Consider the following 12,678-nt stretch of genomic DNA (forward strand, 5'->3'; position numbering starts at 1 on the left):
ATGTCATGTAAAAGCACTTAAAAGATGTGTTCAAAGGATTATTTCTGGGGTCGTAAAAACACACAACTGATTCTGCTTTTAATCCCACAGGGTCGGGAAAAGACCTAGCAAAGCTCCCCATGAGCCCGGTGAAAATTTGAGAGTGAACAAATTAAGTAGTAAATGATGTAAGAGGGACGTGCAGTTCTTAATGTTCTAGTCTGAGCTGTTACATATATTACCCCTCACGATACCTTTTTAATGATGTTTTTTTTTCTTACTATATCTGAAATTCAGTTGTAATTAAGTTCAGAAGCTGTTGTTTTTTTAAGAAGCAAGCAATACTTTTAAATCATAAAAAGTATACAAATAAGTAGATTTCTAATTGGAAATTAATCCAACAAAGACATTTCATTTTGAGGCACCATGAAGAATGATATTATATCCCCTAAAACATTATCAGCTGCTTCATATAATCATCACACTGGGACAGAGCTCTCTGTCAGCCCTTTGTACTGCTCTATAATCATAGCATCAAAATAGACAAAGGCATATTTCCCTCAGAGAATTACTTGCTATAATCATACATATTGAATTAATAATAGATTTTTTTTTATTAAATTGTGTTCTAGAGTGTATGAGTCTGGACAAATATGGATAAACAACTTGATGGGTTAGCGGAAGACAACTATAGCTAGATAAATAAAAATCATCAGATGAATCCGTATCAAATACATTCAGGAATTGCATCTCTCCTTTTAAGCAGTTACTCTCCTGCTCTCAGACCTCTCCCTCCTTTGTTCTCTCTCCTACTCCTGCCGCTTCCCTTCAGGTGTGTAGAGGGTGGATGTTAGATGTACAAGGCTGCATTTGCAGACTAGGTACATACACCGACAGATGGACAGCCCCATCAGAATGTTTCCCTGTTGCCGGGAGAGGTGGAAACTTCCTCTCAGCTGTTACTACAAGCACATCGGTGGAAAAAAGGAACCGCGGAGGCAAAGTGCCTCAACGGTTTTGTGCTGCTCAGTCAAGAAAAGCTGCTCACAAATGATGAATGACGAGTCATTTTGTACAGGTATCGCGTTTGAAATTACAACGTGACCAAACTGGATTTTTTGGGGGGGGGTTATATTAGACAGGTTGTCTAGAATTCCCCATTTATATTAGAAGAATTGCTGTCAACTGTTGAGAATAAACAGAAATGCTAAAACTGAAACAGTATTTTTGTCATTGTTTGTGATTTCATTACAAATTAAGTGAGTAATATAGATATATTGACGACTTACTGAATGGGCTGTTTTCTTCCTTTCAGCTTCCTCATGGTCCTGGTGTGTCTTATCTTCAGTGTCTTGTCCACAATAGAACAATATGCCGACTTTGCCACCGGGTCGCTTTTCTGGATGGTGAGTAGTTAAATAGTGCTAGCAAACATAAAACTTTCACGTCACAATTACATCAACTATAACATGATGGCAACAGATTTAATCATTCATCAGTCAATCAATTAAATAATGTTTTTTGTTTTCCTTTTTCATGCTGGATTGATGTAAAACCAATAACGAAAAAGATCAACTGTGAAATGTGTTCCTTGTTGCAGCCCTCGTTATTAGTCAAGAACTTGCTACTCTTTCTAATGGGTTTAGAGATGCAAAAAAGCATTTCTTAATTGAGAAAATCTTCATATGAGAGAGATTAGGGAGAGTGAGAGAAGGCCTGTCTAATGCCCTGCAGTACCCTCTTGCGTCCACATGGTGGAAACAGAAGATCTTGGTTGGTCGGGATCCTACTCGCCATCTTACACCTGAGTCCAAAAATATCATAGAGCTCTAAAAAAACAGGAATCATGTTTAGTTATTGCAAATACCATGACTACACACAATATTCATTCACCAAAGCCCCCTCCAGAACCATGTATGTATAGCAGGGGAATGTCCATGAGGTAACACTCGTGATGACAATAGTTCTGCAGAACCATTTGGCTCCGCACAGACTGCTCTTGCTGCTAAATTGACTTTTAGTTGGCTTGTTAGGCTATTAAGGCTGCTAAATGATGCTATAAATCCAGCGCTTACAACAGGTAGATAAAATGATGGCTGCTGTTTGGAAACTCTTCAAAGGGCTTGCATCATCCGTCTCTTGCCCGCACACTGGGAGTATAAATACACTCTACGCTACTGCAAACTCACACACATTGAAACAAGGGCGGCACATTTATTCACATACACACCAAAAACTACACACGTACCACCTCCTGAGTCCCAGGGGCAATCAGAGGACAGGAGTGAACACTGTGTTCTGTAAACTTTTGGCCAGTGCCCTTTGAAGACCTATTATCATGGTTATTCATTTATTTATTCATAGGAAGAGCGGAATACTAATTCTTATCTTGAACTTTTTTCACTCCTTCCTTCTTTTTTTTTGTGAAGCTCTATCACACAAAACCAGCCAGCACCATTAAAAATCCAGACAAATGGTTATTTTTCATTTCTCTCAACTAATTTATCCTTGTTTATTTGTACCCAGGGCTGTGTATTTGTACATATGTGTTTGTATTTGTTGTGCAATATTATAAGATAAGATAATACCCTATCTACTATGTGTTTGCGTATGTGTGTACGTGTGTGTGTGTTTGAGGGGGAGGAGCTCAGCGAGTGGTGTCATGGTGGCGTTTATTGGTGGTAGTAGCTATACTTAGAAAGTTCAGGGTTAGTTGTCATCTGTGACTTGCAGGCTGCTTGTTTTGGATGGCAGACAGGACATTAGACCTTGAGGATATTTGGCCTTCAGGGCAGCTGCCAAAGTAAAGCAAGTCAGGCTGGAGGCAGACACACACACACACACACACACACACACACACACACACACACACACACACACACACACACACACACACACACACACACACAAGCAGAGAGAGAGATTTCTTCATTGTCTTCTTCCAGGTCTTGTTTATTGCTTCTTAAACAGACAATTTCAACAAACTGCATGGATAGGAGTTACACACTGTCAGTGGTGTAGTTTAGGGGAGTTTCAGCATTTAGATCCATCATGAAGTTTTTCACGAGATCAAAAGCAGTGTATTGCAATTTTTCCCACTTATTTCACTTATCCACACAACTTCTGACCACATTGCTCATTTTTTTGGAGGGTGATAGCTAATTATTGTATGACCCCCACGAGCATTACTTAAAAATGTCTCCTTGAGAAGGTATCATAAAAACTACTGGCAAAGTATCAGTTATGGCTGAAAGATAATCAAGGCCTTTTGGTCTCCCCTCAACCTTTTTAAGGGCAACACAATCAGGAGATTTCCACTCCATGTGTTATTATATGGGCAGTACAGTGGTGCAGTGGTTAGCACTGTTGCCTCACTGCTAGAACGTTCCGGGTTCGAGCCCCAGTTCGGGCACGGGATCTTTCTGTGTGGAGTTTGCATGTTCCCCCTGTGGGGATGAGGCTAATTGGACACTCTAAATTGATTGTAGCCGTGGCTGTGAGTGTGAATGGTTGTCTGTCTCTATGTGTTGGTCCTGTGATGGACTGGTAACCCATTCAGGGTGAACCCTGCCTCTCGCCCGAAGGCTGCTGGGATAGGCTCCAGCCCCCCCAACCCTTAACAGGATAAGCGGAAGAAAATGGATGGACGGATGGATGGATGTGGTATTACATATGGATGCATTAAAGAAATTAGACAGCAACACATTGATTTCTGATATCAGTACAGTTTAGAATCATATAAAATTATAGAGTCACTTAATATTTTAAATCAGTTCTATATTGGTGTAAGTAACTGTGTTGCAACTTTAATTGAACTTTTAACAAGAACAACAAAACCATCTGTTAACTTTTAACCTAAGACCCCTGAAAGTAGTGTTGAAGATATTATTGACGTTATGGTTTAAAATCCAACATTAATGCCACTTTTTTTGATTTTTGTTCCAAACTTTACTTATGAAAGATTCAAATGTTTCGTATAGTCGGATAATGAATGACTGTCTGTCTGCATGAACACTGTAAACATTCCTCTCCCGTGTTTAAACACACAGATGCAGCAATCTAATTACATTTTAATCTGATACAGTAATTCCTAGCGGCTCTTTGAATGGGCTTCATCCTCATCTGGTTTGACAAGATTATGGCTCCGCTAACAGTCAGCTGTTTTCAGTAAACGTATAACTTCCATTTTCTGATACACATACGAAACTAGCCCAACATCTGGGTGACCCATTTTATGGAATTATGATGACTAATCCCTTCAAAATTTCCAAATTCATGCATACCTTTGACTTTCAGATGTTAGCCAGATGTCATAATTACTGAGCATTTTGACATGAGATTGCTTTGTGCTTTTTCTAATGTAGCCATGTTAGTTAATGTCTATTAGAGTATTTGATTTTCTACAAAACATGTATTCAAAATAAACATCAGAAGCTCAAGTATGAACCAAAACTAGTAGATTTAATATTATTTAATCCAAAATAGAATGAAAAGAAATGCATAAATAGCAATAATTATCGATTACTCTTCCAGCAAGAGTAACACCTACCAGTAAGAACTATACATTTATTATTGAGAGGCATATAGATACAGCAAGGAGGAGCAGAACATCGTTCATTATTTCTAGACAAAGGACATTAAGGTTATTGCTGGATGATGGAGTTCAACGGAGAGTGATGTCATCGTTTTTGTGTTTCAGGACCTCTGAATTACTGTATACACCTGATTATATTAATTTCAGTGATGCGATTGAAATATGAATGAATAAAGCAAAACCATTTTTTGTTTAATGTGGCCATCAGGAAATGCTATAGGGATTTACTGAACTGTCTCAGCCAGTCTGTCAATAACTCTGGCTCTTTTGCTTCTTCTCGTCTTTAATAAAAGACACAGAAATTGGCAATTAATAGAGCATTGAATAAAGAAAAATAAGAACAAATAGAAAGCTGAAGGATTTGTTGATCTGTCCCCTTTATCACTGCGATGACCCTGACGGAGGTCATAGGTCGGTCTTTAATACTGTTTTCCTTAGCCCTGTTGCACAAGTATCACTAAATTAATACACACGTCAACATTTTTCCAGTCAACATAGTGGGGTATGATCGACGGGTCATTGTTTTGGGCCTCCAGAGCGGTGTGTTTTTGCAACAGGGCTCATGGGATAAAGTTTCATATGAGGGGTGGTCAGGGAGCAGCCAGTTCACGGGTAGGAGATGGCCACCCACATGGCCTTAGGCCTTAACTCGCTGTATGATGGCTAAATATTATGGATACTTGGCGGCCAGGAAAATGATCCCCATCAGAGTGATTAAATTATTAGACACTCACTGAATACACACAACCCACACCATGTGAAGGCACCGACCTTAAAAAAAACCAACGACTACATCTTAAACCAAATCTTGACATGTCATTTTCATAACAAGTACAGGCAAGTGTCTTTAAGTGGGTTCATATTTATAACACAGCCTGTGATGGCATTTCATCCTGTGGCTTTAATCACTTGGCCATTGACCTTGTCTCAGTAGGAGCTTTCATCAGCTGTGTTATCAGCCTCCATCTCCTCTCCTGGCTGGTTGTGTGGGTGGTCTTGGTACTACTAGACCACCACAGTGTTTCTCACACACCTGTCATTACCCACTCATATCATGGTGATTGATTATAATGACCTCCTTCCATTCAGATTAATGTATGTGCAGTGCTATCAATGCTTTAAGAAATTGGGCCTTATCTACTTCCACATCCCCTCGTTTTGCACGTGTTCCTCACTTATTGTCTCCTTAAAAAGGGAAATAATGTAACCCTGGCTCTGTGTTTGTATTGTGTTCTACAGGAGATTGTGCTGGTGCTGTTCTTTGGCACAGAGTATGTGGTCCGGCTGTGGTCGGCAGGCTGTCGCAGCAAATATGCAGGCATCAAAGGACGCCTCCGCTTTATCAGGAAGCCTATCTCGATCATAGGTGCACCTGGCATTTTGCTTTATTCCAAATAATACAATGGAGTTGATGATTTGGTCTTGTAACTCACCCACAGAGATAATTTGAACAACCTAAGGCTTTAGTTGTTTACACTGTTTTATTTAACTCAGTCTGAACCTGAATTTCTCTCACAGACTTGATAGTGGTCATAGCCTCCATCATTGTGCTCGGCGTAGGCTCCAATGGCCAAGTTTTTGCCACATCTGCCATCAGGTAAGACAACCATTTTCTTCTTGATGTTATTCATGAGTGTAGCTGGAGCTGGATTGGAGGGTGTTGAGATGGCGCGGTGTCGTGTGTTGCAGGGGCATTCGTTTCCTCCAAATCCTGCGCATGCTACATGTGGATCGACAAGGGGGAACATGGAGGCTCCTGGGCTCTGTGGTGTTCATTCATCGACAGGTGGGTGGAAAGTGTCCAGACTGTATTGCCAGATTTGAGGAACACTTTCACGATGAAACTTATTTTAGAGAACACAATATGTCAGTTAAAGTGTTAACTTTTGTGGCTTTTAGAATATTTCTTGTGTACTCCTGTTTATATCATACAGATATAATCTGTCTAAAAAATGACTGGACACCTGCCCACACGACATCCCAGCATGCTTTGTTGGAATTTCATTCCAAAACTGGACCTGAAACAATTTCTGTCATGCTTGATCCCTGCCCAAATTTTGTGTGTTTTTCATGTAAAAACATGAAAAAAGTGTATTACTTGCTGCTGTCAAAGTTCAGAATGCTGCAAAAACACCTGGACACTCCCTTCATAGCAAGTATCCTTACATGTCCACAACACACTTGATTAAAGCAACTAAGATCAGGTACCTTCACAAGGATTAATTCGATTGCGTATTCCAATTATGACCTTATTCAGATCAAGGTAGTTAGAAAATTCTATTTACATTGGTTTAATATCAAAATACTGCCATAGCCTACATTGACATGTTTATGAGAAATAGATTTTGTCCTTCCCTGTCATGACACTTTAAGAAACATCCAATCATTACATTTACCAGCTGTAAGTGAGCAGTTGGTATCCTGCTTAAAAACCCACTCTGCATAATGTGGTCCCTCACTGGTCCCTGGGGGGCCCAAGTGGCCGAGCTCACGTCTCCTGTATAGACTATCATTTACAAAGACAAAAATTTGAACTTCACGCTTTTTAGCTTCGAAGGATATGATACAGGAATAAAACCCACAGTGTGGCACCATCAGTGTTGAATGACCTGAGGAATTGCTAGCAGGCCTTCAGCTTTGCATTGGAGCATTTTTAAACTATTAAAATGGTACAGTGTATGGATTATGTGTATGTACTATATTCTTGCTTTATTATTTATGAAAAATAATGTATGTTGTCTCATTATTTATGTCTCAATATTTCCAGGAGCTGATCACCACCCTTTATATCGGTTTCCTGGGTCTGATCTTCTCCTCGTACTTTGTGTACTTGGCGGAGAAAGATGCTGTGGATGAGGAGGGCAAGACTGGCTTCTCCAGCTATGCTGATGCCCTGTGGTGGGGTGTGGTAAGGAAACTTAATGAGAAATTGAAGAGAAAGTTCATTTGAAATGCATACATTAATGGGATCCATGCAATGCGACTTCCTGGCGTAGCTTATATACTTGAAGGGCCCCATCATATGCACATTTAAACAGATTTTTCTCTTCAAAGAGGCTTAACAAATTACCTGTACAATACACTTTCAAGTGGAGGCTAAGCTGGAAAAATGGAGATGGCTGACCACCCTGGTTAGACCAATTATTACCTTCCTTGTGTTTGCTTCTCTGCCTTGCATGTGCATGTGTTGCTGCAACACTTGGCACAGTGTTGTGTTGATGCTTTTTGTGTTCAGAGAAGGTTTTGCCCATTTGCCTCTGTATGGAGGCTCAAGTTTCCAGAGCAGTTAATTAAACATTTGAATTGAAAGCACAGAGTAATGAGAAACCTATGGCGGTCTTGTGCAGGGGATCAGTGTGCCACAAAGAGAAGGTAATAAACCATTCACCTTTGGACTCTTTGGCTCATAGAACTTTTAGAGCACCAATATAAAGTGTCAGTTCCCTTAATTAAAACTTTAATTGTGGGATTACTACCTTTATGTAATGAGGGTTAGAGGGGTCACAGTGCTCTGTTCACTTTTCCCTGGAAATTCTAACAAAACTCGCATTTGTGTCTGCTCACAATGTGGAGGACAGAATAACCGCAGGGGATTTGCAGCATTTTGTTTTTCTGAGTCAATAAAGTCATGATATGTTATTCCAGAACGATTTGTCAGGTGTGTGTGTGTGTTTGCGTGTGTATGATGAAAATGACATTGTGCTGAGTGGTCAAAACATTGAGCTCTCCCACGTTTTTCTTCCCCTGGCATGATTTCCAAATCGGGATGTGCAGGTGCGAGACACAGCTGGAGGACAAGCCAATGCCATGATTCATATCCCTGTCTTTTCTCTCACTCTGCAACCCCCAGCCCCTTCCCTCCTCCTCTTCTCTCTTGCCAAATTGCTGAATGTTAGGTAATGGCTACTTAATCATTTAACTTCATCTAGAACACATGTGAAGGGGAAAATCAGAGCTGAAAGCTAATAGTAGACAACTTGTTGTACATAGGAAGACTCTGCTCATGCACAATTTGAATTATGTACTTATGAAGACGGTAAAGTATAAATGGCACAGAGATTAGCATCCAGTAGTGAATACACAACATTAATATACTCAAATATTTCTTACATTCTATTTTGAAACAAAGGATGTGACCTATGTGTAGACATGAAGAGGTTTTTGCCACACACACTTTAATTATAACCCTACAGTTTGAATGAGACGGGTGTTTTTTGAGTGGACCATTCCACTCTTGATGGTCAGAAGGACATTGTTTAGTCATCGGATTTGTGGATGAGGGATTAAAACCCCCACTACTCCACCCACCCCCAACACCCACCCTCCCATCCTTCCCACCCTTGCTCCTTCTCTTTTTTCCTCTCTCTCTTTCTCCAAAAGCCTTTTTAAGTATCTCACCTTACATCAGCCGCTTTGTGTTAGCACACAGCGGCGACTCACGCAGCGATACCCCATAGACATCCACAGTAAGCCAAGTGTGTTCTGAATGTGTCAGAATTGGCTCGGCTTTCAGAGAGGGTGTACATGCAAATGCAAGAGGTATTTGTAACCACCCCCACTACCCCCACCCGGCGAATTCCTACACTCACTAAGGATTAGTGGTTTTGGAATCTTATTCCCTTTGAGGAGCAGAGCCTCAAATGCCCTGGCCATCGTTGACAGTTGTGGAGCAAGGCCAGAATGGTTGATGAGCTTCCTCTTTTCTTGTGTAACTACTGTTATAGACTGTCATGGTAAAGCTTGTAGTGCTCCTCACAGACAGTTCATTAAAAAGGATTAGAGATCTTTCATATTATTGTGACTCAGGTTTTCTTTGAAATGAAATCCTCTAAATGAAATGGGAAAATATGTTACATCAAAATTACTCAGGAAGAACCAAGACTATTTTGGCCCAAGTATATGTATCAGTGGGAAGATCCAGGAGATCTTTCATGACTTATCAGTCGGCTTTTATTAAATTTTTGTGAATTTAGCTGGAAATAATCACTGACCAGGAAAAAAATCCTGATAAATTTGTATCCCTATATTTCTATATCTATATCTAGATATAGATATATATCTCAGAATATTGAATATTGGACAGGTCTGAACTGTCTTCATGCCTCTGTGTTATTTATGTTTGATTTACATCAGTAATATCCAGCCGAAGTAAAATATCTTGAAATGAACTCATCTCTGGTGGAAGCTGGTAGCAGGTAGCCATTTAGCTATGAGGCTTTTGCTCCCTCTGTGAGGTTTGACTCTTGGGAGCATGTCTGTACTGTAATTAGACTTCTTGTGTCAGTGAAAGGACATGCATATTATTGAGAAGTCATGTAGGCGAACGTCATCTTCTCTCTCCGCAGGTGACCGTGACAACAATTGGCTATGGAGACAAGATCCCTCAAACATGGATCGGAAAGGCCATCGCCTCCTGCTTCAGCGTCTTCGCCATCTCCTTTTTTGCTTTGCCTGCAGTAAATATTACTTTACTTCGATTTGCAATGCAATTCATGAGCAGTAAGAAAATACTTGATGCACTTTTGACGGATCTCTGTTTCACATCATGTTTATTCTGCCTCAAGTAGTCTCAACTTTATCAGCTCTTATGGTTTGATTGAGAGATTTAGTAAAGACATCTTTTTTGTGAGATGATGCATAATGCCTTTGCGACCTTTATCACTGTTCTCATGTAATAGCACATCAGTATTTACATTTACAGATCTGTATCTTTAAATATGTCTTTGATACTGTGCATCAATATTTCCCACTCTTGCACTTAATTATGAATATTGCAGGGTAAAAGTATAGTTTAATTTTCTTTTGATCAGGGAATCTTGGGATCAGGCTTTGCGCTGAAGGTCCAACAGAAGCAGAGGCAGAAGCACTTCAACCGTCAGATCCCTGCTGCTGCCTCCCTCATCCAGGTACATTTCTGGACTGATCATGTACAACAATAGTGTGAGGCATCTTTATCCGGCTTTTCATAACAGACGACCTCTTTTAATATATCATCATACGAGCGGAATATGTCACATCTCCAAGTAAAAATGAAAGCGTTGCATGAATACACGGATATTAAAATGTGTGTGCTTTCAAGCTTTACATAATCCACAAGACGCACATGAAAGACCAGGACAAAGACCGTCATTCAGCGATTTAATAGTGAACAGTTTGTATTGGAGCATGAACATGGCTTTAATCTTTTTGATCCCCACACTACTGAAAGGTGCAAACTAGTGCTTTCCACATCATACTGCTGTTAACTTCAGCAAACATTGGAAGCCGAACAAAGAAAATAATCATCTTTGTTGCCGGGAAATTCCTCCTGAGCCATAAAAAAAAAGTGAACCGTATCCCATTTGCCAAGACTGAGATAGAAGGCAAACATCTTTAGCCAAGAGCTAACCAGTACAAGGATCGCAGCGACCCTGAAAACACAGAAACAGAGGCCACTGTAGTAAACCTGCAACTACACACTATCTTTCATTTCCTCTTTAATGATGCAATAAGAATTTGATGTTTATTGTTGCTTTACCCTAATGCAATCAGTAGATGAGAATTAATATGGAGTACAGACGTTCATGTAAAAATATGAAAGTAAATAGTGTTTACTGATGTCCTTGAACTTCTGGCTCGAGCTCAGTTCACTGTAAGGTGCCATTTGATTAATAATACCAGGTTAAGTGAATCCCTGCCTATCTTCACTCGTGCTCTGTGTTTTGTGACCTTTGCTCCTCAGACACTTTGGAGGTGCTACGCAGCAGAGAAACCCGGTGGCTGCGCTGCTACGTGGAAAATGTATGTCCTAACTCCCGAGGCTGTTACCACAGTAGAAACGGACAACTCCAATCCTAACGTCAGGAAGTTGAACATCTCGGTAATTGTTCAGTTTCATTCACATTAAACTACAAAGGCATGGGGATTGTTTGGTTCATGGATTGCACATTTTACTATTACAGTTGATTTACTTTCTTCAAAAGGACAGGAGAAGTGTTTCCTCTTGAAGCCCCTCCCATATACAAGTTATGCATAAGCATGTCTTTGATGATGCGGGGTAGGGCGCCGACCTTGTGACATCCTGGCTTTGATCTAACCAGAAGCATTTTATAACATCTTTGTCTGTCTCTCTCTCTCTCTCTCTCTCTCTCTCTCTCTCTCTCTCTCTCTCTCTCTCTATCTCTCTCTCTCTCTCTCTCTCCCTCCCTCTATCCATTGTGCCCCTTAACTTTGATCTGTCAAAGATTAAACCACCCAGAAAAATAACAAAATCAAATCTTTGAGGAAATTTCAGCAACTAGGGGACTTTCATTCGAAAATAATAACAAAGGATGTAGTTTGATGATGTCGTTAAGTATAGAAGGATCGTGAGAGTTGTGAAACATGTTGCCAATCACTAGTCGCACAAGCAGAGTTCATGTTCACCAGATGCAATGTGTTAAAATTTAAATCATGACATGTTTAGTTGTGTCCCATATATGCAATGTTATTGGATTTTAAGAATCATCAATGAACTTGCTCACGTGGATGAATGATTAACCCTGCTGTTGTTGTAGCAAACATTGTGCAACAAATGCAGCTATCTGTACTCTGTTAAAAGTAAAAATGGCTTCATGAGCTTGTTCGCTGTTGGAATGACACCACTGACGGACAAACCTTGAACAAAATAATGGTTTTCTCTGGTTAAATGTGAACAAATTCATAAAATTAAGTGGAACTGCTTTTAGAGATTTAAATGTGCAAATATTACATCTTATACTTGTAAATTCAAATAATATAACAGTAAATTTACATATTTCTTGAGTGTAGAATTTTAAATGATGCTTGTGGCGTTGAGATGAAGAACATCAAGGACTACAAACGAGCGCTGTCAGAATCAACCGTTGGAGTGTGATTCTGAGACTGAAGGTGCATTTGCATACGTCCGTCCCACACCGTATTGTCTCCATGTCCATTTCACCTTTCGCAACAATATTAGCTATGTTGTGCTTAGGCCATACAGCATAAAAGGGGAAGTTACATTCCCACAAATATACACACACCCGGAAGAACACACAGCACACAAAAAGCACACACATAGCAGCCCCCCCTTTCCTCCCCAGGCCTGACTCCATCAGGATGACTCG

The 12,678-nt window shown here is 40.1% G+C and overlaps 1 protein-coding gene across 3 annotated transcripts in view; it reads left to right on the forward strand.

Annotated features, from left to right (window-relative positions):
* Window positions 1–12,678, forward strand: part of kcnq1.2 (potassium voltage-gated channel, KQT-like subfamily, member 1.2) — a 158,051-nt gene that overhangs the window by 12,834 nt on the left and 132,539 nt on the right. For all 3 annotated transcript variants that reach the window (XM_086209500.1, XM_086209502.1, XM_086209501.1), the window contains exons 4-11: window positions 1,295–1,385; window positions 5,813–5,939; window positions 6,092–6,170; window positions 6,263–6,359; window positions 7,341–7,481; window positions 9,919–10,029; window positions 10,384–10,479; window positions 11,295–11,432. In XM_086209500.1, the coding sequence (XP_086065626.1) occupies window positions 1,295–1,385; window positions 5,813–5,939; window positions 6,092–6,170; window positions 6,263–6,359; window positions 7,341–7,481; window positions 9,919–10,029; window positions 10,384–10,479; window positions 11,295–11,432 (880 nt within the window). The remainder of the gene's footprint in view (window positions 1–1,294; window positions 1,386–5,812; window positions 5,940–6,091; window positions 6,171–6,262; window positions 6,360–7,340; window positions 7,482–9,918; window positions 10,030–10,383; window positions 10,480–11,294; window positions 11,433–12,678) is intronic.

This window comes from Aulostomus chinensis, chromosome 7, assembly GCF_037954235.1.
Source record: "Aulostomus chinensis isolate RoL2024-O1b breed Wild chromosome 7, RoL_Achi_v1.0, whole genome shotgun sequence".
NCBI classification, from domain to species: Eukaryota; Metazoa; Chordata; class Actinopteri; order Syngnathiformes; family Aulostomidae; genus Aulostomus; species Aulostomus chinensis.